Source organism: Mirounga leonina, unplaced genomic scaffold, assembly GCF_011800145.1.
Source record: "Mirounga leonina isolate KUSES-001 unplaced genomic scaffold, KU_Mleo_1.0 Mir_94, whole genome shotgun sequence".
NCBI classification, from domain to species: domain Eukaryota; kingdom Metazoa; phylum Chordata; class Mammalia; order Carnivora; family Phocidae; genus Mirounga; species Mirounga leonina.
In genome coordinates this window covers 42,300,035-42,322,410 of record NW_023270855.1, presented here as the reverse complement: position 1 = coordinate 42,322,410, position 22,376 = coordinate 42,300,035, and the positions used below count along the sequence as shown (strand labels likewise).

Sequence of the window (22,376 nt, the reverse complement as noted above, 5' to 3'; positions counted from 1 at the left end):
GGACATTAATCATCATCCTCATATCATTTTACATTTATTAACCCCTTCCACCATGTTACAAAGCATCGAAATTATTTTCTCTGTTACCCCAAACAATTCTTTTATTACTAATTTGCCTTTTATAGAGGAGGAAACTTCAGCTCGAGGAGGGCAAATAACTTGCCCAAGAGACCCAAGCTTATAGGGGCTAGATCTATGCCTGTTCTTCCCATAGCTTTCTCAAATCTAAACAAATCACTAAGAGGGACTTGTTTCCAGAAAGACATGTACTGATACTGGACAAAAATTACTGAAATGTATGTGGCCTTGCTCTTAAATTTCTTTGCCCATGTGAAGCCTGAAACAGAGAGAACCACCTGCTCAGGGATAGATGCTCGTTAAAAGAAGGAAGCATGGGGGCGCCTGGGTGGCTCAGTTGGTTAAGCGACTGCCTTCGTCTCAGGTCATGATCCTGGAGTCCCGGGATCGAGTCCCGCATTGGGCTCCCTGCTCGGCGGGGAGTCTGCTTCTCCCTCTCCCACTCCCCGTTTGTGTTCCCTCTCTCGCTGTGTCTTTCTCTGTCAAATAAATAAATAAAATCTTTTTTTAAAAAAAAAAAGAAGGAAGCATGCTATGCCAGCAAATTAGATAACCTGGAAGAAATGGATGCATTTCTAGAGATGTATCAACTACCAAAACTGAACCAGGAAGAAATGGAAAACCTGAACAGACCTATAACCACGAAGGAAATGGAAGCAGTCATCAAAAACCTCCCAAAAAACAAAAGCCCAGGGCCAGATGGCTTCCCAGGGGAATTCTACCAAACATTTAAAGAAGAATTAATACCTATTCTTCTGAAACTGTTCCAAAAATAGAAATGGAAGGAAAACTTCCGAACTCATTTTATGAGGCCACCATTACCTTGATCCCAAAACCAGACAAAGACCCCATCAAAAAGGAGAACTACAGACCAATATCTCACCAAAATACTAGCCAATAGGATCCAACAGTACATTAAAAGGATTATTCACCACGACCAAGTGGGATTTATCCCTGGGCTGCAAGGTTGGTTCAACATCCGCAAATCAATCAACGTGATACAATACATTAAAAGAAAGAACAAGAATCATATGATCCTCTCAATAAATGCAGAAAAAGCATTTGACAAAGTACAGCATCCTTTCTTGATCAAAACTCTTCAGAGTATAGTCATAGAGGGTACATACCTCAATATCATAAAAGCCATCTATGAAAAACCTACAGCGAATATCATTCTCAATGGGGAAAAACTGAGAGCTTTCCCCCTAAGGTCAGGAACGCGGCAGGGATGTCCACTGTCACCACTGCTATTCAACATAGTATTAGAAGTCCTAGCCACAGCAATCAGACGACAAAAAGAAAGAAAAGGCATCCAAATCGGCGAAGAAGAAGTCAAACTCTCACTCTTTGCAGATGATATGATACTTTATGTGGAAAACCCCAAAGACTCCACCCCAAAACTGCTAGAACTCATACAGGAATTCAGTAAAGTGGCAGGATATAAAATCAATGCACAGAAGTCAGTGGCATTCCTATACACCAACAACAAGACAGAAGAAAGAGAAATTAAGGAGTCGATCCCATTTACAATTGCACCCAAAACCATAAGATACCTAGGAATACATCTAACCAAAGAGGCAAAGGATCTGTATTCAGAAAACTATAAAATACTCATGAAAGAAATTGAGGAAGACACAAAGAAATGGAAAAACGTTCCATGCTCATGGATTGGAAGAACAAATATTGTGAAGATGTCAATGCTACCTAGAGCAATCTACACATTCAATGCAATCCCCATCAAAATACCATCCACTTTTTCAAAGAAATGGAATAAATCATCCTAAAATTTGTATGGAACCAGAAAAGACCCCGAATAGCCAGAGGAATGCTGAAAAAGAAAAGCAAAGCTGGCGGCATCACAATTCCGGAATTCCAGCTCTATTACAAAGCTGTCATCATCAAGACAGTATGCTACTGGCACAAAAACAGACACATAGATCAATGGAACAGAATAGAGAGCCCAGAAATGGACCCTCAACTCTATGGTCAACTAATCTTCGACAAAGCAGGAAAGAATGTCCAATGGAAAAAAGACAGTCTCTTCAACAAATGGTGTTGGGAAAACTGGATAGCCACATGCAGAAGAATGAAACTGGACCATTTCCTTACACCACACACAAAAATAGACTCCAAATGGTTGCAAGACCTCAATGTGAGACAGGAGTCCATCAAAATCCTATAGGAGAACACAGGCAGCAACCTCTTCGACCTCAGGCACAGCAACTTCTTCCTAGAAACATTGCCAAAGGCAAAGGAAGCAAGGGCAAAAATGAACTATTGGGACTTCATCAAGATAAAAAGCTTTTGCAAAGCAAAGGAAACAGTCAACAAAACCAAAAGACAACTGACAGAATGGGAGAAGATATTTGCAAATGACATATCAGATAAAGGGCTAGTACCCAAAATCTATAAAGAACTTATCAAACTCAACACCCAAAGAACAAAGAATCCAATCAAGAAATGGGCAGAAGACATGAACAGACATTTTTCCAAAGAAGACATCCAAATGGCCAACAGACACATGAAAAAGTGCCCAATATCGCTCGGCATCAGGGAAATCCAAATCAAAACCTCAATGAGATACCACCTCACACCAGTCAGAGTGGCTAAAATTAACAAGTCAGGAAATGACAGATGTTGGCGGGGATGCGGAGAAAGGGGAACCCTCCTACACTGTTGGTGGGAATGCAAGCTGGTGCAGCCACTCTGGAAAACAGTGTGGAGGTTCCTCAAAAAGTTGAAAATAGAGCTACCATATGATCCAGCAATTGCACTACTGGGTATTTACCCCAAAGATACAAAAGTAGGGATCCAAAAGGGTACGTGCACCCCGATGTTTATAGCAGCAATGTCCACAATAGCCAAACTGTGGAAAGAGCCAAGATGTCCATTGACAGATGAATGGATAAAGAAGAAGTGGTATATATATACAATGGAATATTATGCAGCCATCAAAAGGAATGAGATCTTGCCATTTGCAACGACGTGGATGGAACTGGAGGGTATTATGCTGAGCGAAATAAGTCAAACAGAGAAAGACATGTATCATATGACCTCACTGATATGAGGAATTCTTAATTGCAGGAAACAAACTGAGGGCTGCTGGAGTAGGGGGTGGGGTGGGAGGGATGGGGTGACTGGGTGATAGACACTGGGGAGGGTATGTGCTCTGGTAAGCACTGTGAATTGTGCAAGACTGTTAAATCTCAGATCTGTACCTCTGAAACAAATAATGCAATATATGTCAAGGGAAAAAAAAAAAGAAGAAGAAGATAGCAGGAGGGGAAGAATGAAGGGGGTAAATCAGAGGGGTAGACGAACCATGAGAGACGATGGACTCTGAAAAACAAACTGAGGGTTCTAGAGGGGAGGGGGGTGGGAGGATGGGTTAGCCTGGTGATGGGTATTGAGGAGGGCACGTTCTGCATGGAGCACTGGGTGTTATGCACAAACAATGAATTATGGAACACTACATCTAAAACTAATGATGTAATGTATAGGGATTAACATAACAATAAAAAATTTAAAAAAAAAAAAGAAGGAGGGCACCTGGGTGGCTCAGTTGGTTAAGCGACTGCCTTTGGCTCAGGTCATGATCCTGGAGTCCCGGGATCGAGTCCCACATCGGGCTCCCTGCTCAGCGGGGGGTCTGCTTCTCCCTCTGACCCTCTTCCCTCTCTTGCTATCTGTCTCTCATTCTCTCTCTCTCAAATAAATAAATAAAATCTTTAAAAAAAAAAAAAAAAGAAGGAAGCATGATCAAACTGCTGATGGCACATCACAATATAAAAAATTTAAGTCAGATCATCATTCTGTTTATACACAAAAGAGCAAGGGGGCCCGGTGGTCTTCTCAACATTAAACACAACAGCCATTACGGTCTAGACAGAAACTTGTGATTTTTTCAATAGCCTAGAGAGCTCACAGCACAAGGCTTTATTATTACAAGTATTTTTTTCAACCTCGGTGACAATGTTTTAGCCGTGAAAATGTATTAGGTAAAGAAGAAGGTGGAAAGTCGTTGTAAACGTGACATTTTGGGGATCTGGGAGTAACACCAGGGCAAATGGGCTAAATAACACACACGTGGGCTTTGCCTCAATAGACAGGAGAGGATACATCTGTATCCTGGATAAATTAAAAACTGCCTGCTACTTCTCTTACATGCTACAGAAACACAGCAAGGGATTCTACAGGGCGAAGGCCTGATATCCTTTAGAATGAGCAGGAAATGTGCAATGACAGAAACACCTCTCTGGTCCAGAGAGAGCTCTTCTCTCTGCTTTCATCAGTGCCTCGATGGGTGCACCCTCCCCATACGCCCTTCACCTACTTTATGTCCTCTCACCCCTTTCATCTTAGTACAAATATCGTGGCCAATTTAGGACAGACTTTCTCAGAGCCACATTTCTTTCCTTCAGGATTTTTTCTTTTTTAAAAATTACACATTCAACAAGATGATTCATTCAATAGCTACTGAGCATATACTATGGTGCCAAACACTGTTCTAGGTGCTGGGCCATGGCAGTGACCAAAACAGAAACTCTATCCCTGTCATAGTATTTATCCTCTAGTGGGGAAAGTCAGACAATAAGCAAGATAAATCATTAAACCGTACAAATTATAAAGTGACAAGTACCATCGGGAAAATGAAAGCAGAGAAGTTGGGAGAGAAAAATAGAAGGGGTGTAATTTTAGACAGAATAGGAAGGCCTCACTGAAAAGCTATAGCGTGAACTACGAGTATATCTTATATAAGAAGGAAGAACAATCCAGAGAAAACAGCCAGGACTCAGAGCCCAAGGTAAGGGCCCACCTGGCTTGTTCAGGAACAGCGCAAGAACACCAAGGAAGCAAAGCTCGCAAAGGGGACAGTTAAAGGGGTATTACACAGCCCTGTGGCCACTGGTAAAGACTTTGGTTTCTAGTTTGAGATAGGAAACCAGTGGCAGGGTTTTAAGGAAAAGAGCAACATGATCTATATACAGGACCACTCTGGATGCTGTTGAGAATACACTGTAGGGAGCAAACAAATGGAGGTGGGAGACTAGTTTGGGAGGTTATTACAGTAGTCAAGGTGAGAGGAGGTAGGTCCAATCAGGGAAAGAGCAGTGGGGGTGGTGAGAAGTGGTCAGGTTGTAGGTCGACTTTTCTAACAAATTAGAATTGGGGTGCAAAATAAGGAGATAGGGGAAGCCAAATGTTTAGGCTGAGCAACTAGCATTCTATTTCCATTTAATGAATGGAGAAGCAGGGTTTTGTTTTTGTTTTGTTTTGATTTGGGAGCCGGGGGGTGTGGTGGAATCACTTCAGTTTAGGACACTTTAAGTTTGAGATGTCAACTTTATATCCAAATGGAGATTTCAAGTTCTAATTTCAAATTTCCCTAGTTCTCATCCAACCTCCTCATGGAACTTAACTACTATTATACATCTGTTCTTACCAAATGTTCCTTATAACTCTTTAGCATTTAAGTAATGTTTACATATTTGTGTGTTTCTCTCTGAAACTGGACAAACTAGAACAAATCCACAAGACAGCTAATATATAAAGCATTACTTAAGTTCTAAAGAGGTCTGTCATGTACATGATGGTTAATTTGAAAATCATCTTTTTTACTGAGCTAGCCTATTTATTTTTACCATTTTTAAGTGTACAGTCCAGTAGCATTAAGTACATTCACGATGTTATGCAAGCATCACTGCCATCCATCTCCAGAATGTTTTTTGTCTTACAAAACTTAACACTCTGTCCCCAACTTTCTGTCTCTATGAAGTTGACTATTTATTTGTGGAACCTCATATAAGAGTAATCATCTAAGTGGAATCAGTATCTGTTCTTTTGTAACTGGCTTATTTCACTTAGTATGTCTTCAGGGTGCATCCACGTTGGAGCATGTATTAGAATTTTCCTCCTTTTTTAAGGCTGAATATCACTCCTTTGTATGTATATGCCACATTTTATTTATCTATCCACCCATTAGTGGGCATATGGGTTGCTTCCACCTTTTGGCTATTGTAAATAATACTGCTGCGAACACAGGTGTATAAATATGTTCAAGTCTCTGCTTTCAATTCTTTGGGGTATATACCCAGAAGTGGGAGTGCTGGATCATTCAGTAATTCTAATTTTGTGTAAAACTACCAATCCACTTCCTATAGTGGTTGCACCATTTTACATTCCCACCAATCATGTACAACGGTTCCAGTTTCTCCTCATCCTTACCAACACTTGTTATTTTCTGTTTGTTTGGAGTTTTTGGATAATAGCCACCCTCATGGATGTGAAGTGATATCTCATTGTGGTTTTGATTTGGATTTCCCTAATGATTAGTGATGTTAAGCATCTTTTCATGTGCTTATTGCTCTTTGCAGATCTTCTCTGGGGAACTGTCTATTCAAGTCTCTTGCACATTTTTAATCTAGTTGTTTGTTTTTATGTTGTTGACTATAGGACTGTTGTATATATTCTGCATATTAATCCCTTGAGACATGTTTTGTGAATATTTTCTCCCATTCTGTGGGTTGCCTTCTACTGATAGTGTCCTCTGATACACAAAAGTTTTTAATTTTTATGTGGTCCAGTTTATCTATTTTAATTTGTGGCCTGTGTTTTGGTGTCATATCCAAGAAATTATTGCCAAATCCAATGTCATGAAGCTTTTGCCCTATGTTTTCTTCTAAAAGTTTTATAGTTTTGGCTCTTATGTTTAGGTCTTTGATCCCTTTTGACTTATTTTTTGCATATGGTGTAAAGTAAGGGTCCAATGTCACTCTTTTGTGTGTGGATATGCAGCTGTCCTAACACCATTTGTTGAAAAGACTCTCTTTTCCCCCACTGAATGGTCTTAGCACTCTTGTCTAAAATCATTTGACCGTATTTGCAAGGGTCTAAAATCATCTGACCATATTTGCAAGGATTTATTTCTGGGCTCTATATTCTATTCCTTGGTCTATATGTCTATCTTTATCTTAGAACCACACCATTTTGATTACTGTAGTAGCACTGCAATTAAGTTCTGAAATCAGGAAGTGTGAAACCTCCAACTTCATTCTTTTTCAATATTGTTTTGGCTATTTAGGGTCCTTTGAGATTCTATATGAATTTTAGGATAGATTTTCCTATTTCTACCAAAAAAACAAAGAAAGTGGTTGGATTTTGAAAGAAAAAATCATCTTTTCAAAAAGCATTTTAAATCTTCCTACCAGTGACTGACATTTTGCTGCTGCTTTGGAAGCTCCTAGAAGCTCACAGTTGTAGTATTCATTTATTTACATCCTTTTATCCAAACCCTAGAATTTTTCAAAAGGAATGAATCTGTGAGCAATGTAAAAACCATGTAAGAGTTAATTACATTATTCAAATTTCTCCTTTAAGACATTAGAGCTCTAAAATACATGAATAAAAAACTAACCAAACTGAGAAATAAAACAGTTCAACAATGATTATTGGAGACTTCACTACCCCACCTTCAGTAATTAATAGGACTAGAGAGAATATCAATAAGGAATAGAGGACCTAAACGACATTATAAACCAACTAGACCTAACAGACATTTTATAGAACACTCCATGCAACAACAGCAGAATATGCATTCTTCTCAAGTACACATGGAACATTTTCTAGGACAGACCACATGTTAGGCCATAAAACAAGCCTGAATATATTTAAAAGGACTGAAATCATACGCAGTATGTTCTACAACAACAATGGAATGAAATTAGGAAATGACAACAGAAGATAGTTTGTGAAATTCACAAATACGTGGAAATTAACAACAAACTCCTAAATTACCAATAGATCAAAGAAATCACAAGGAAATTAGAAAATACTTTAAGATGAATGAAAATGAAAACATAACACACCCAAACTTACGAGATGCAGCTAACGCAGTGCTTAGAAGGAAATTTATAGCTGTAAATCCCTACATTAAAGGGGGGTAAAAAACAAAAATCACAAATCAATGACATAACTTTCCACCTTAAGAAACCAGAAGAAGAGCAAACTAAACCCAAAGCAAGCAGAAGAAAGGAAATGATAAAATGAAAGTGAAAATAAATGAAGTAGAAAAAAGAAAAATAGAGAATACTCAACAAAACCAAATTTGACAAACCTTTAACTGGACTGATCAGGAAAAAGAGACAGGACTCAAATTACTAAACTCAGAAATGCAAGAGGAGATGTCAACACCAATCTTACAGAAATAAAAGGCTTTATAAGAGAAAATTAGAAACAACAGTATGTCAACAAATTAAAAGATGAAATGGGCAAATTCCTAAAAAGGCAGGAACTACTGAAACTGATTCAAGAAGAAAAATATTAGGATGGGAAATTCCAGAACTAACTTTTGTGATTAGTTCTATAGTTTCTAATAATTAGGCTTTGGAAATTAGTTCTGTGATATGTAGAATTCCTTCAAATTCTCTTGGTAGAATTCAAGAACCTCATTCCTTATAATAAGGCATAAGCAGACGAATTTTTTGTTGAATTAACCTCTTGGTTAATTGGACACCTCTTGTGCCCAATCCTTCTTAAAAGCCCATCTTTCACTCCACCTATAACATATGCAGCATCCAGCTGCATGTAGGTGTGATTTGACTGTTTTCTGCCGCACGCCATCCCTGATACCAGAGATGAGATATCTGCAGTCCAGCATTGCAAAAGTGCAAACCCAGAAGCACAACCGTTAGCCAAGAGATGGCTCAGGATTAAGGCCACTTTGTCCACAGAAGTAACTAAGTAATACCTCATCGTACTGGCTTTTCCTCTTTCCAATTCCACTTTTCCTGGTCCCCTACTTTTTTTTCATGGGATCACTTCTCAAAATAAACTACCTATGTACATATAAAGCCCTTGCCTTGGCCTGGATTTTCTCCCAGAAAGTAGTGCCTTAAAAAGGCTTTAAAACAGGCCTTTAAAGGTCTGTTCCTTCCAACTGCCTTTGTGACACTTGGTTAGCACTTAGAAGACCCACTGTGAAATGACATACTGTGGTAAAGACAGCACAGGGCTCATCAGCCTAGGTTCAATTTTGAGCTCTAGTATGAACCTAACTTCACCTTCTTCAAATGAAAAACAGATATACTGTTATACATTCCAAAACAGTTTACAAACTCTAATGGGTTATACAAATGACAGGTATCCCTATTATTCATAAGATATATCAGAAAAACCTGTTCAAGTCTACATTCAGGTAAAAATACAAGATCAATTTACAGAAGCTCTGTGTGAATATTAGTTCTTTGAATAAAACTCCTCTGGTCTCTAGAGTATGGCTATATTTATAATGCTTTAATTTTTTTTTAGAAAGGAGAATGTATTGGGCGCCTGGGTGGCTCAGTTGGTTAAGCGACTGCCTTTGGCTCAGGTCATGATCCTGGAGTCCCTGGATCGAGTCCCGCATCGGGCTCCTTGCTAGGCAGGGAGTCTGCTTCTCCCTCTGACCCTCCCACCTCTCATGTACTCCCTCTCTCTCATTCTCTCTCTCTCAAATAAAAATAAATAAAATCTTTAAAAAAAAAAAAAAAGAAAAAGAAAGGAGAATGTATTCATATATTACTTATGAAATTACAAATAAAAAAAATATTCTCTATCTTCATATGCCTTTTGGCATAAGGTGGAGTTTCATTCCACAGAGAGAAGCAAATCATACAAAGTTATGGTTTAAAAAGTATATTGCGGGGGGGGGCGGCGCCTGGGTGGCTCAGTCATTAAGCTTCTGCCTTCGGCTCAGGTCATGATCCCAGGGTCCTGGGATCGAGCCCCGCATCAGGCTCCCTGCTCCGCGGGAAGCCTGCTTCTTCCTCTCCCACTCCCCCCTGCTTGTGTTCCCTCTCTTGCTGTGTCTCTGTCAAATAAATAAATAAAATCTTTAAAAACATGCATCAGGGGTGCTGGGGGGCTCAGTCGGTTAAGTGTCTGCCTTCAGCTCGGGTTGTGATCCCGGGATCCTGGGATCGAGCCCTGCATCGGGCTCCTTGCTTCTCCCTCTGCCCCTCTCTCCCCCCTGCTCGTGCTCACTTGCTCTCTCTCTCAAATGAATATTATTTTTTAAAAAATTTAAAAATAAAAATAAAAAGTAGATCAGAAAAATTGATTCACTCAAAGCTCACGAAGAAGCGGTTTTGTCTTATTCAATACCAAGCTCCAGTAGAAACTGAAATCAAATGACTCACTGTACAATTAAAAGCTCAGTGCATGAGCTGGTTTTCAAGGGAGTCCTAAACACCCTAGAAGGGAATGTAACATGTTGTATTAATGGTATATGTGGAATTTTCTGATTAGTTCTACATTTTTACCAGAAAACCATGAACAACAACAACAAAAACCTTCAAGAAACATAAGGTGTTCTGGGACGCCTGGGTGGCTCAGGCAGTTAAGCACCTGCCTTCAGCTCAGGTCATGATCCAAGGGTCCTGGGATCGAGTCCCGCATCGGGCTCCTTGCCCAGCGGGGTGCCTGCTTCTCCCTCTGTCTGCTGCTCCCCCTGCTTGTGCTGACAAATAAATAATAAAAATCTTAAGAAAAAAAAAAAAGAAACATAAGGTGTTCGTATTTTACTCATGTGTCTCCAACATAAAACTCATATCTGGAAAATAAAAGAAAGAAACCAAACCTTTGTTTCCAGGATTTGGGTAGGAGAAAGGGGGAAAGGAGGTCTTGCTGTGTCCACATCTAGGAATACGGTGTGCAGCTTTATGTTCGGGCTTCACTTATAAGTTATAATGCCAACTTAGATGCTGGTTATAATAGCTGCTCAGAAACTCTAACATTACAGATTTATTTTTCTGCTAAGATTTCACATTTTTGGTTTCTCAGAATTTTTCTTTTTTTTTTTTTTTTTTTAAGATTTTATTTATTTATTTGACAGAGAGAGAGAGAGAGCACAAGCAGGGGGAGTGGGAGAGGGAGAAGCAGGCTTCTCGCTGAGCAGGGAGCCCAATGCGGGGCTGGATCCCAGGACCCTGGGATCATGACCTGAGCCGAAGGCAGGCACTTAACCGACTGAGCCACCCAGGTGCCTCTCTCAGAATTTTTCTAATGCTAAATTCCTTGCACCCTATCTGATGCTACAGGAAAACAGTGATGAAACACCTAGGATCTCATTTGTGTCATGACATTCTGACAAAGCAGTTTTACTGTCTCCCAGCTGGTATGACCTGAGAGATTGATACCACATCACATTCAGAACAGTTCTCACAATAAAAAACCACCTAGTCTGTTCACAGTGGAAACAGCCATTTGTGGAGCACTTAGTATACTGCATCTAGCTTAGCCTCCATGGTAGCACCGAGGTTTATACCACAAATAATTTGTGGTTAAGTCTTGTTAAGCCTTCACTGTAATGGAAACAGCATCAATATAAAATTGAGGATAATTCACTCTTACACATTACTTAGAAATGAAGCTGATATTCTGTGCCCAACCGATCAGTACTGTGTCTTTGTCCAGAACCCTCTTTAGCCTCCCAGCTCCACCATATTATCAGGTTGACAAGGGGCCAGGTTTCACCTCTCTTTTTTTTTTAAAGATTTTATTTTTAGAGAGAGAGAGAGGGCAAGCAGGGGGAAGGGCAAAGGGAGAGAATCCTGAAGCAGACTCCCAGATGAGTCAGATGTGGGGTCAGTCTCACAACCCATGAGGCCATGACCTAAGCTGAAACCGAGAGTTGGACGCGTTATTAACCAACTGAGCCAGCTAGGCACCCCTCATGTCACTTTCATCAAAATGAATATACTAATAAGATCTGAGAATTGTCCCCATCCCACCAAAAGCCTTAATACTAGTGTACTTATAAGAAAGTTAGTGAGGTTTGTGAATTATTACTTATAGTATTTAAATTCTTGTGCTTTAAACCTAAGAAGAGATTGTGTTAAGCCCTCTTAGTAAAAGAAAACCTAAGAGGGTGGGCGCCTGGGTGGCTCAGTCGTTAAGCGTCTGCCTTCGGCTCAGGTCATGATCCCAGGGTCCTGGGATCGAGTCCCACATCGGGCTCCCTGCTCTGCGGGAAGCCTGCTTCTCCCTCTCCCGCTCCCCCTGCTTGTGTTCCTACTCTTGCTATGTCTCTCTCTGTCAAAATAAATAAATAAAATCTTTAAAAAAAAAAAAAAAAAAAGGAAACCTAAGAGGGTGCCTGGCTGGCTCAGTTGGTGAAGCATGTGACTCGGTCTTGGGGTTGTGAGTTCAAGCCCCACGTTGGGTTTTCAAAAACAAAATCTTTAAAAAGACAACTTAGAACGTTAAATTGAGGTTTTTCAATAAAAAGAAATGTCTTGCCAAGCTAAAAAAGTTATTTATGCCATGCAAATTACCTTAGGGATAGAACCTTTTCAATGTCTTAATTCAGTCAACATACTGCATTTGCAAATCTACCTACTGTAAGGAGACATTAATCCAGAATGGGTAGGGAACTGGGCATTCTGTTGAATTCTTCCCAGTTGCAGCATACTAAAGTTCATTAAATAATAAAGTTACAAAATTAAAATGTCATTGAATGTAACAGTTTCAATGGATAATTCAGAATGTATTTTAGGAAGATTATGAAAATGAGTATTAACTAAACATACATGTAGTATTAGAAGGCATCTAACAATAATTGATATACCATGAAACTCTTTTGGGTTAACTGCATATTGCCACTCTGCCAACTGTTTTTCTCACCAGATGCTATAAAATATCAGTCATTTGGGCTTCTGGATAAAAAGGAGTTACTCTAAAGAATCAAAAACAACAACGTAAGTGAATGAAAATGCCTGGTAAAGTAAAAAAACCCATACAATTATGAAATTATTATGGGTGGGATCAGAAGCTTAGCTAGACCAAGAACTCATTCTTCAAGAGTCTTTATTTGCCAAACTCATGTCTTAGTCACGTTATACTTCAATAATTAAGACTCCAACCAAAATCCAGTCTGTAGGGTGTCAATGTAAGATTTTTATTAGTGTAATTTATTTAGCACAATGATCACATTAAAATGTCCCAATATACAAACTGTTGAAGTCTAAAGTCACAAAAAATATAAACTCAGGTGCATGAATGGGGTTATATAAAATATTATTTGTAAACAAAGTTCTACATCTTCAACATTGGGCCAAGAAAGGAAAAAAAAAAAAAAGAGAGAGAGAGAGAAAGATTACATATAAGAAACATCATATTTCAATAGAACAACCCTGACCAGTCTGGTAACCTCACACCTGCGTGTGACCACGATGGCAACACAGCATTTCTTTATAGAACTGGCTGCTTCATACAAAGCTATATGCAAAACAAAATGAAACATCCAAGTGAAACAGAGAGAGCTAACAATATATACCACATTTTAGCTGGCTAGTAGAAAATTTCAATTCTGTTTAAAAAAAATTTTTTTTTTGGAAAAAAAAAGTCAAACAAAAACACAGCAAAATGGAAAAAAAAAGTGGAATAAATCAATGTAATAATGGAGTGTGTGTCCCTTTGACCACTGCCAGAGCCGAGCTGCACCCAGGCTTCTTCAAACACTTAAGACAAGCTGTAGAGACTGCTTAGCGGTGATAGAAAAATGTCAACCATGATCCTTAAAAAGTTAGCACTACCAGTTTTGAAAATTTCCCTAGCCAAAAAACCGAAGCCAAACCAACCAAACACACACAGAGAACCAAAAAACATAGTGAACAACTACACACCGAAGGGAAAATGCTATGTTCTATTTGATGGGTGCTCTCCAATGGTAAGAGTTTTCATTATCAACTGCTTAGAAGGGAAGCATCAGCATTTCCCTCTAAAATGTGCCTCCTCTAAGTGTCTTCTCTCCAAGAACTCACAGGAGGAATTCTTGGCAATGTGGCCCCCGTCTGTGATCAGAAGAGGGAATGAATGCTTCCTAAATTCCAGAAGTCAAAGAGACTCGGTTTAAACTTCCATCTCAAAAGCACTTTCATGTCAGAGGATCTAAAATAATGTACATCTCAAAATCTTCTTCAGAACATACTGCCAATTATTTATTTTAATTTGAAACAATCAATAGCTTGGTGATTACGATAACCTCCATAATCAGTAAGAGGATAGAAAATTAAAGAGTATTTCACATTCTGGATCTTAAACCGGAACTCCTCTAAGATTTCAAAACATGGCCCAGGTTTTATATTCTATTTCTCAAAGTCCAATCAAAGCTTATTATCTGAAAAGTTCCGCAGTACTTTTTCCAAGTTGTTCTTCCAGGTTTTTTAGCTCTCAGTGTGGGAAAATGAGGAACGAGAATAAGAAAGTCCCACTGGGACAATCCTCAGAATACAAGGAGTATAAATGGTAATAACGTTCATGGTAAAGGTCTTCACATGTGGTCCACCAATCCCACTGGCATGCTGCGCCAGAGATCAAAGGGATACTAGACACTACCTGAACAGAGTGTGAGTCCAATCTGATAACCATTTCATTAGAAAACTGATAAGCTGGTTGTGGTTCTTCAGTGTACTGCAATGTACTTTCGTTCCCATATTTTTATAGAAGCTGTTTTCTATCTGTATCAACATCCGAGTAGTCTAACAAAACAGGGTTGCATTTTCTTTAACTTCTCAATTCTTGTTTTGATAGCTCATGATCATGTTATGAAAGTAACTTTAGTTATAAAATTTCATAAACAATAAAAGGTTGTCAGATTTTCAAGAGAATCTAAGCCTCTAGACAAATAAACCATAATTTCGTCATAGAAACCATTTCAGCCCAACTTGCAAATAACAAAATATGGTTTAATTTGAGGAAATGCTTTTCAAAGTTTAATCTGAGCTACTCTAAATGAGAAAACTTTAAATTAAAATAGCTATAGTTATTCAGATTTTAGTAAGGCGGAGAGAAACCTAGGTAGCCTGAAATATCACCCTTCCCTAAAAGCAAGCTCACAGAGAGAGGAGGGGGAGGGGAAGGGAGGGTCAATGCAGTACTGGTGGACTCAATCCCTTTATGAAAGCACACGTTTTCACTTGGTGTTATGAGATCCTGATTCATTTTGAAGATCTGAAAACCAAATGGAAAAGGCCAACTCAAAATGTTTAAAGAAAAGAAAAAACGTGAGACTGAATTAAATGATAAAATGAGTTTTAAAAGAGAACAAGAAATAAAAGACCTTAGATGACTTTTATAAAATACTAAAATTAAAAAGAATTCATCTTGCACTTTGTGCTCACAAAGGGAAAGGAGGTTCCATCAAGCCCTGCAGAGCACAAGAGGAAGCAGGTGGTTTGCTCAGGCATCAGCAGAAATAGGCCCCGAAGAACTACCCTCCGCTTCTTCTACACCATGTCCAGGAAGGAAAAGCAAAGCTCTGCAAAATGCTGAAGGTTTTAGAAGTGTAACGGTGCTTAGGAAAGATCACTGGTCTGGTGTTGCAGCAGCCCCAGTGTGGAGAGACACGCTAGGCTTCTAGGAGGAGAAAAATAGAAAGGGAGGAAGAAGTAGGAAGGGGAAGGAAAAGGCAGAAAAGCACAGGTCATTAGTAAACAGCAAGTTCAACATAGCAAGATGCTCATAAACCCTTTATACGCTATCAGTGGAACTGGTCTGCAATTAGGACTAGAGACAACATCCTGAACGAAACAGAAATGGGAATTTTCAAAATGGCACTGAGCTATGTGCTCTAGTTTAGTAATGGCCAAATTAGAATGAGGTCATAACATGCTCCAGAAACATGCACTCTCCGTCCCCTCCCTACTCCTCCTTCCCATCCCCAGTGAAACATGCATATTTTCAGGTGGTCAAACTCAGAATGCAAACATCTTCCCATATGCAAACTATATTCTACCTGCTGCCATAATGTCATTGGGTAGTTCATAAATATTCGGATTCTTTTTTGCCACCAGGGAACTAAAAGTCTTGAAACAGTAAGGGCCAAGCTGTATGTTTTTCCTCTTCTTTTTTTCTGTGCTATTAAGAATTGGCAATGGGAAGCAATTGCTACACAAAGTCTCTTCTGGTCACACTTGACATCTTGCTGGAGAACTCTCTCTAGTTTTGATAGCTGCTTCCTTTCTGGATGAAAATGGCATCCACTCTTTCAACTGGCTAATCAAGTCAATCCCCTCCAAGCCTTTCTTTTCCCTGGCACTGCCTCCTTGTTAAAGAAAGCTGAACTTACTCATTTTTTAAAAGTTCATGTTCAAGCTTCTCCTTTAATCACAGGGATATTGCCATAAATGTTTCCTTAAAACTATACTACATAGATGACTTTGCTTTCAAAGCAGGCACAGAAACAGTCAATAATACAACAAAGATTATAAAAAAAAAAAAAATTAAAAAAATTCAGTTCACAAAACTGGAAGATAAGGTGGCACTTCTGGATGTTTTTACCTTAAAATAAAGAGTTTCTAAGTTATGAGCTGCTAATAAGGATGTTAATGTCACCGAGCAAAACTAATATTCACAACAAATGGAAACCAGCCATCAATAAATCTGAGGTACAAAGATATATACAACATTTCCAAAGGTCACAGAATAAAGAATAAATCCTAGAATAATTGCTGTTGCTAACAGAAGGAAGCCTTAAAAACCGAGAAATCATACGGTGGCTCAAGGAAAATCTTCTCCAGGCTGAGGTAGGCATACAAGAGAAACACAGACACAATCCATGTCTAGTGCTTGCCTCCAGTACAGTAATGTCAGTCAAATGTGATGCCCCAGTTAAGAGCATGCTCTGTTGCAAAGAATAATTTACTTGACCATTAAACGTCTATTCATTTGGGTCAACAGTGTCAGCCTGATCACAACTGCAAAATCAGTGCAGTTATTTACAGAAATACAAGCTGACTCTCCTTATCAGCTACCTAAGAGAGCCCCACTACTGCTTAGAGAATTCTGCTCAATACAAATACACTGGGGATTGGGGGCTGGTGCTAGTTATGAGGTGGAAAGCCACAGGGGTTCAGGGCTAGCTGATGGAGTATCAAAGCCCTAGTTAATGGGCTAGGCATTAAAGTTAGAGACAGATTTCAAAAATAACAGTTAACAGGGGAAAAAGACTAAGAGAAAGACTGAGGGCAAAATCAAAAGGGAAGAACTTTTAATTTGCGGCTCACGGGTTTCCTAACATTGAGCCACGGAAAGCAAGCTAAGTACAGTGGAGAAGAGCCTGTATAAAGAGCTGTAGTGGCCAAATGCCTCCAATATAACATATTTTGATGATGATTAGTCTGCATCTATAAGCGTATTTTTAAGATTGATCCAGCTCTTGTGTGGTGTAATTACAACAAATAACTTAAGAAACATCAAAGGAAATTCACTCTTTCCATTGTTGGAGATGTTATGTGGCAGAGGGCCCTGGACATGAATACACCAACAAGAACAACAATATCCTTAGAAATAGTTCATGTGATTCACTAAGAATCTTCCTCAGAGGAGCTCATCAAGGTGTTTACTGTGACTGTTTCAGCCCCACATTTGGGGAATCCTGGGAACCACTTACCCGTAGTATCATTCCTTTCTATTCCGTGATCACCATTGGCTAGCCCTGTTGGTTTGGATGGAGTACCTGCAATAACCACAAAGAGTAATTACCCACGATGACAGACAGCAATATGAAAAACAGATTCAAAGCTATCTAACCAGGTAGACTTTTGTCACTCTTCACGGCATGAGCTTAAAGCAGATAAAAATCTGTCCAAAATGTAAAGATCCAATAAAAGGAAACCAAGAAACAGAACAGAGTCATTCAATTTTACGATACCCAAACACTACAGAAGAACCCTTCCTAATAAGCAAGCCGAAATCTTTTCTGTTCTGTAAACCGTCAAAGATCACCATTATATTCCATTCCAAAACCATTATGAAGCACCACAGATTTTGCGTCTGTGATTCAAATCCAATGCTACAAGGGCCATTAAAACAATTCCCACATAAAAAGTCCAGGGCATCATCCTTGCTGCTCCTGAGGGTGAGAATTACATGGTCACCAATATCACTTCTGGGAGCAGAGAACTGTTTTTGTTTTCTTTTAATCTTAGTTATTCTAATATAGTTGTGTCTCATTCCCTAATGACTAAAGATGTTGAGCATCTTTGCATGTGTTTGTTTATTTGTCATCCTTTTCTTTAGTGAACTGAATGGTCAAATTTTTTTATCGTTTTTATTTGGGCTATTTGTTTTCTTATTACTGAATTTTGAGGATTCCTTATTTATTCTCAATACCAACCCTTTTATCAGATGAATTCTGCAAATATTTTCTCCCAGCCTATGACTTGCATTTTCATTCTCTTAACTGTGTCTTTTGCAGAGCAAAAGTTTAAATTTTGATGAACGTTAATTGTTCACTTTTTCCCTCATGCTTTCTTATGTTTTCAGTGAAGTAGCTAAGAAATCTTTGTTTAAGGGCGCCTGGGTGGCTCAGTCAGTTGTGTGATGACTCTTGATTTCCGCTCAGGTCTTGATCTCAGGGTTGTGAGTTTGAGCCGCACGTTCGCTCTATGCTGAGCGTGGAGCCTACTTAAAAATTTTAAAACTTAAAAAAAAAAAAAAGAAATCTTTGTCTAACCCAAGGTCACAGGACCTTCTCCTATGTTTTCCTCTAGAACTCATAGTTTTCAAATTTAGGTTTCATTTTGAGGCCTATGATACATGATTAATTTTGTATATGGTATAAAATATGGGTCTAGATTCATATTTTTGCATACGGACATCTAATCATTCCTGTATCATTTGTTGTAAAGACTATCCTTATTCCACTTAACTGCCTTTGCACCTTTGTTGAAAAATCGACTGACCATACTATGTGTGGATCTATTTCTGGACTCTATCTCTTCTATTCCACCAGCCTATAAGTCTCTTCATTTTTCCAGTACTATACCATCTTGATTATTGAATTTGTATAGTCTTTAAAAGAGGTCATGTGAGTCCTCTAAATTGGGTTTTTCCAAAACTGTTTTGGTTGTTCTAGTTCTCTTGCTCTTCTATATCCTGAATGAAACTGCATTGACTACATAGATCAATATAAGGATGTACAACCTTTTCTTAAAGGCTTTGACTATAAAATTTCAGCAACCAGTCTAGCTCTGCCATCAACTTGCCAACCCAAGAGTTTCCCATGAGTCACTCTCAAGAACCTCACAGAGATATTTTTCATAAGACAAGTAAAAATCTAGAATGTATGCTACAAAAATATAAAATGCAAGGTTTTACTCTGAAAGACAAGAAACTACACTACCCAATCTTCTGACTCCTACAAATCCAAGGCAGAAATCTTTCATATAAACTCACTGAAAAGTCTTTCATTCTGTTATCTCAGATAACAGAGGAACAACTACAGAGAACAACCTAAAGAACAAAGCAGACTGAAAGGAGACTATTAATTAACTGGAAGAAAAAGGAATAAAGGACTGAAAGAGAATAGACTTTTATTAAATACCCACTAGCACAAGGCACCATGCTAGGGCTTCATGTACTGTGTTTTACTTACCGAAGAGATACTAAACGTTCTATCCCATATTTATGCCAAATATGGGATAGAACATGTTTGGAATAAATTTGCTTTTATGCCCACAAAATAAGCTTATAAAATTTATTCTTCCTAGCTCAAGAAAGAATACATATTTTTAAAATCTGCCTCATTTTAAAATGCAGATTGTAAGAAAATAAAATGCAGATTATAGGAAAATGCAAATTACAAAAAATACCAACTTCTGGTCATAAGAGTGATAGAATCTTTTTAAAATTTAATAATAGCCACTGTTGGCAACAGTGTAAGAAAACAGGTAATCTTGGGCGCCTGGGTGGCTCAGTTGGTTAAGCGACTGCCTTCGGCTCAGGTCATGATCCTGGAGTCCTGGGATCGAGTCCCGCATCGGGCTCCCGGCTCGGCGGGGAGCCTGCTTCTCCCTCTGACCCTATCCCTTCTCATGCTGTTTCTCTCTCTCTCTCTCTGTCTCTCTCTCAAATAAATAAATAAATAAAATCTTAAAAAAAAAAAAAAAGAAAACAGGTAATCTTATATACCACTGGAGGAATATAAATTGGAACATCCTTTTTATGAGACAATTTGGCAGCCTATCAAATTTTGAAATGCTTAACTTGACAATCCATTTTAGGTATGTAGTTCAGAGAAAGACATAAAAGTACACAAAAATGGATGCTAATGAGATGTTTATTATGTCATTGTTTAAAAAGTAACAAATGCTCACCGACAGATTCGCTAAATTGTGAAGTAATAATGCAATTTTAAAAGAAATTAGGTAGCTTTTCATGTACTGAAATGGGAAGATGGCCAGGACACATTAAGAAAAAATAAAAGCAAATATGGCATAATAGCATTATAAAACACACAAACACAACGCACGCACATACAAATAATCAGGGGAAAAAAATGAAAGAATATATACCAAATGCCACTGATGGGGAACCAGAGATAGGGATAAAAAGGAGACTTTCACAGACATAAAGTCCTATTTTAATTGAGCACCTTAAAGAATTTAAGAGTAGGGATGACTGACTGGCTCAGTTGATAAAGCATGTGACTCAGTCATGAGTTAAAGCCCCACATTGGGTGTAGAGCTTCCTTAATAAAAATAATAAGGGCAGAGAAACGATTCCATTTACAATAGCACCAAAAACCATAAGATACCTCGGAATAAACCTAACCGAAGAGGTAAAGGATCTACACTCTAGGAACTACAGAACACTCATGAAAGAAATTGAAGAAGATACAAAAAGATGGAAAAATATTCCATGCTCATGGTCGGAAGAATAAACATTGTTCCAACAACAATCTATACCTTCAATGCCATCCCGATCAAAATTCCAGTGACATTTTTCAAAGTGCTGGAACAAACAATCCTAAAATTTGTATGGAATCAGAAAAGACCCGGAATCACCAAGGAAATGTTGAAAAAGAAAAAGCTGGGGGCATCACATTGCCCGATTTCAAGCTATATTACAAATCTGTGATCACCAAGACAGCATGGTACTGGCACAAAAACAGACATATAGACCAATGGAACAGAATAGAGAACCCAGATATGGACCCTCAACTCTATGGTAAATAATCTTTGACAAAGCAGGAAAAAATATGCAATGGAAAAAAGACAGTCTCTTCAATAAATGGTGCTGGGAAAATTGGACAGCCACATGCAGAAGAATGAAACTCGACCATTCTCTAACACCATTCACAAAGATAAACTCAAAGTGGATGAAAGACCTCAATGTGAGACAGGAATCCATCAAAATCCTAGAGGAGAACATAGGCAGTAACCTCTCTGAAATCGGCCACAGCAACTTCTTTCAAGATACATCTCCAAAAGCTAATGAGACAAAAGCAAAAATGAACTTTTGGGACTTCATCAAGATAAAAAGCTTCTGCACAGCAAAGGAAACAGTCAACAAAACAAAGAGGCAACCCACAGAATGGGAGAAGATATTTGCAAATGACACTACAGATAAAGGGCTGGTATCCAAGATCTATAAAGAACTTCTCAAACTCAACACCCAAAAAACAAATAACCAAGTCAAAAAGTGGGCAGAAGATATGAAAAGACACTTCTCTGAAGAAGACATACAAATGGTTAACAGACACAGGAAAAAATATTCATCATCATTAGCCATCAGGGAACTCCAAATCAAAACCACAGTGAGACACCACCTTACACCAGTTAGAATGGCAAAAATGGACAGGGAAAACAACAAATGTTGGAGAGGTTGTGGAGAAAGGGGAACACTCTTACACTGTTGGTGGGAATGCAAGTTGGTACAGCCACTTTGGAAAACAGTGTGGAAGTTCCTCAAAAATTTAAAAATAGAGCTACCCTATGACCCAGCAATTGCACTCCTGGGTATTTACCCCAAAGACACAGGTGTAGTGAAAAGAAGGGCCATATGCACCCCAATGTTCATAGCAGCAATTCCGCAATAGCCAAACTGTGGAAAGAGCCGAGATGCCCTTCAACAGACGAATGGATAAAGGAGATGTGGTCCATATATACAATGGAATATTACTCAGCCATCAGAAAGGATGAATACCCAACTTTTACATCAACATGGATGGGACTGGAGGAGATTATGCTAAGTGAAATAAGTCAAGCAGAGAAAGTCAATTATCATATGGTTTCACTTATTTGTGGAACATAAGGAATAGCATGAGGACATTAGGAGAAGGAAGGGGAAAATGGGGGGGAATTGGAGGGAGAGATGAACCATGAGAGACTATGGACTGAGAAACAAAAAGGGTTTTGGGGGGGGAGGGGGGATGGGTTAGCCCGGTGATGGGTATTAAGGAGGGCACGTACTGCATGGAGCACTGGGTGTTATATGAAAACAATGGATCATGGATCACCACATCAAAAACCAATGAT

General features: G+C 38.8%; 1 protein-coding gene across 12 annotated transcripts in view; it reads right to left on the bottom strand.

Moving 5' to 3' along the window:
• The window catches only part of MAP4 (microtubule associated protein 4), a 200,329-nt gene that overhangs the window by 95,910 nt on the left and 82,043 nt on the right, over positions 1 to 22,376 (bottom strand). For 11 of the 12 annotated variants that reach the window (XM_034998405.1, XM_034998404.1, XM_034998403.1 and 8 more), the window contains one exon: positions 17,507 to 17,572. The exons of the other annotated variant lie outside the window; for it this stretch is intronic. In XM_034998405.1, coding sequence (XP_034854296.1) covers positions 17,507 to 17,572 — 66 coding nt within the window. The remainder of the gene's footprint in view (positions 1 to 17,506; positions 17,573 to 22,376) is intronic. 12 annotated transcript variants of the gene reach the window in all.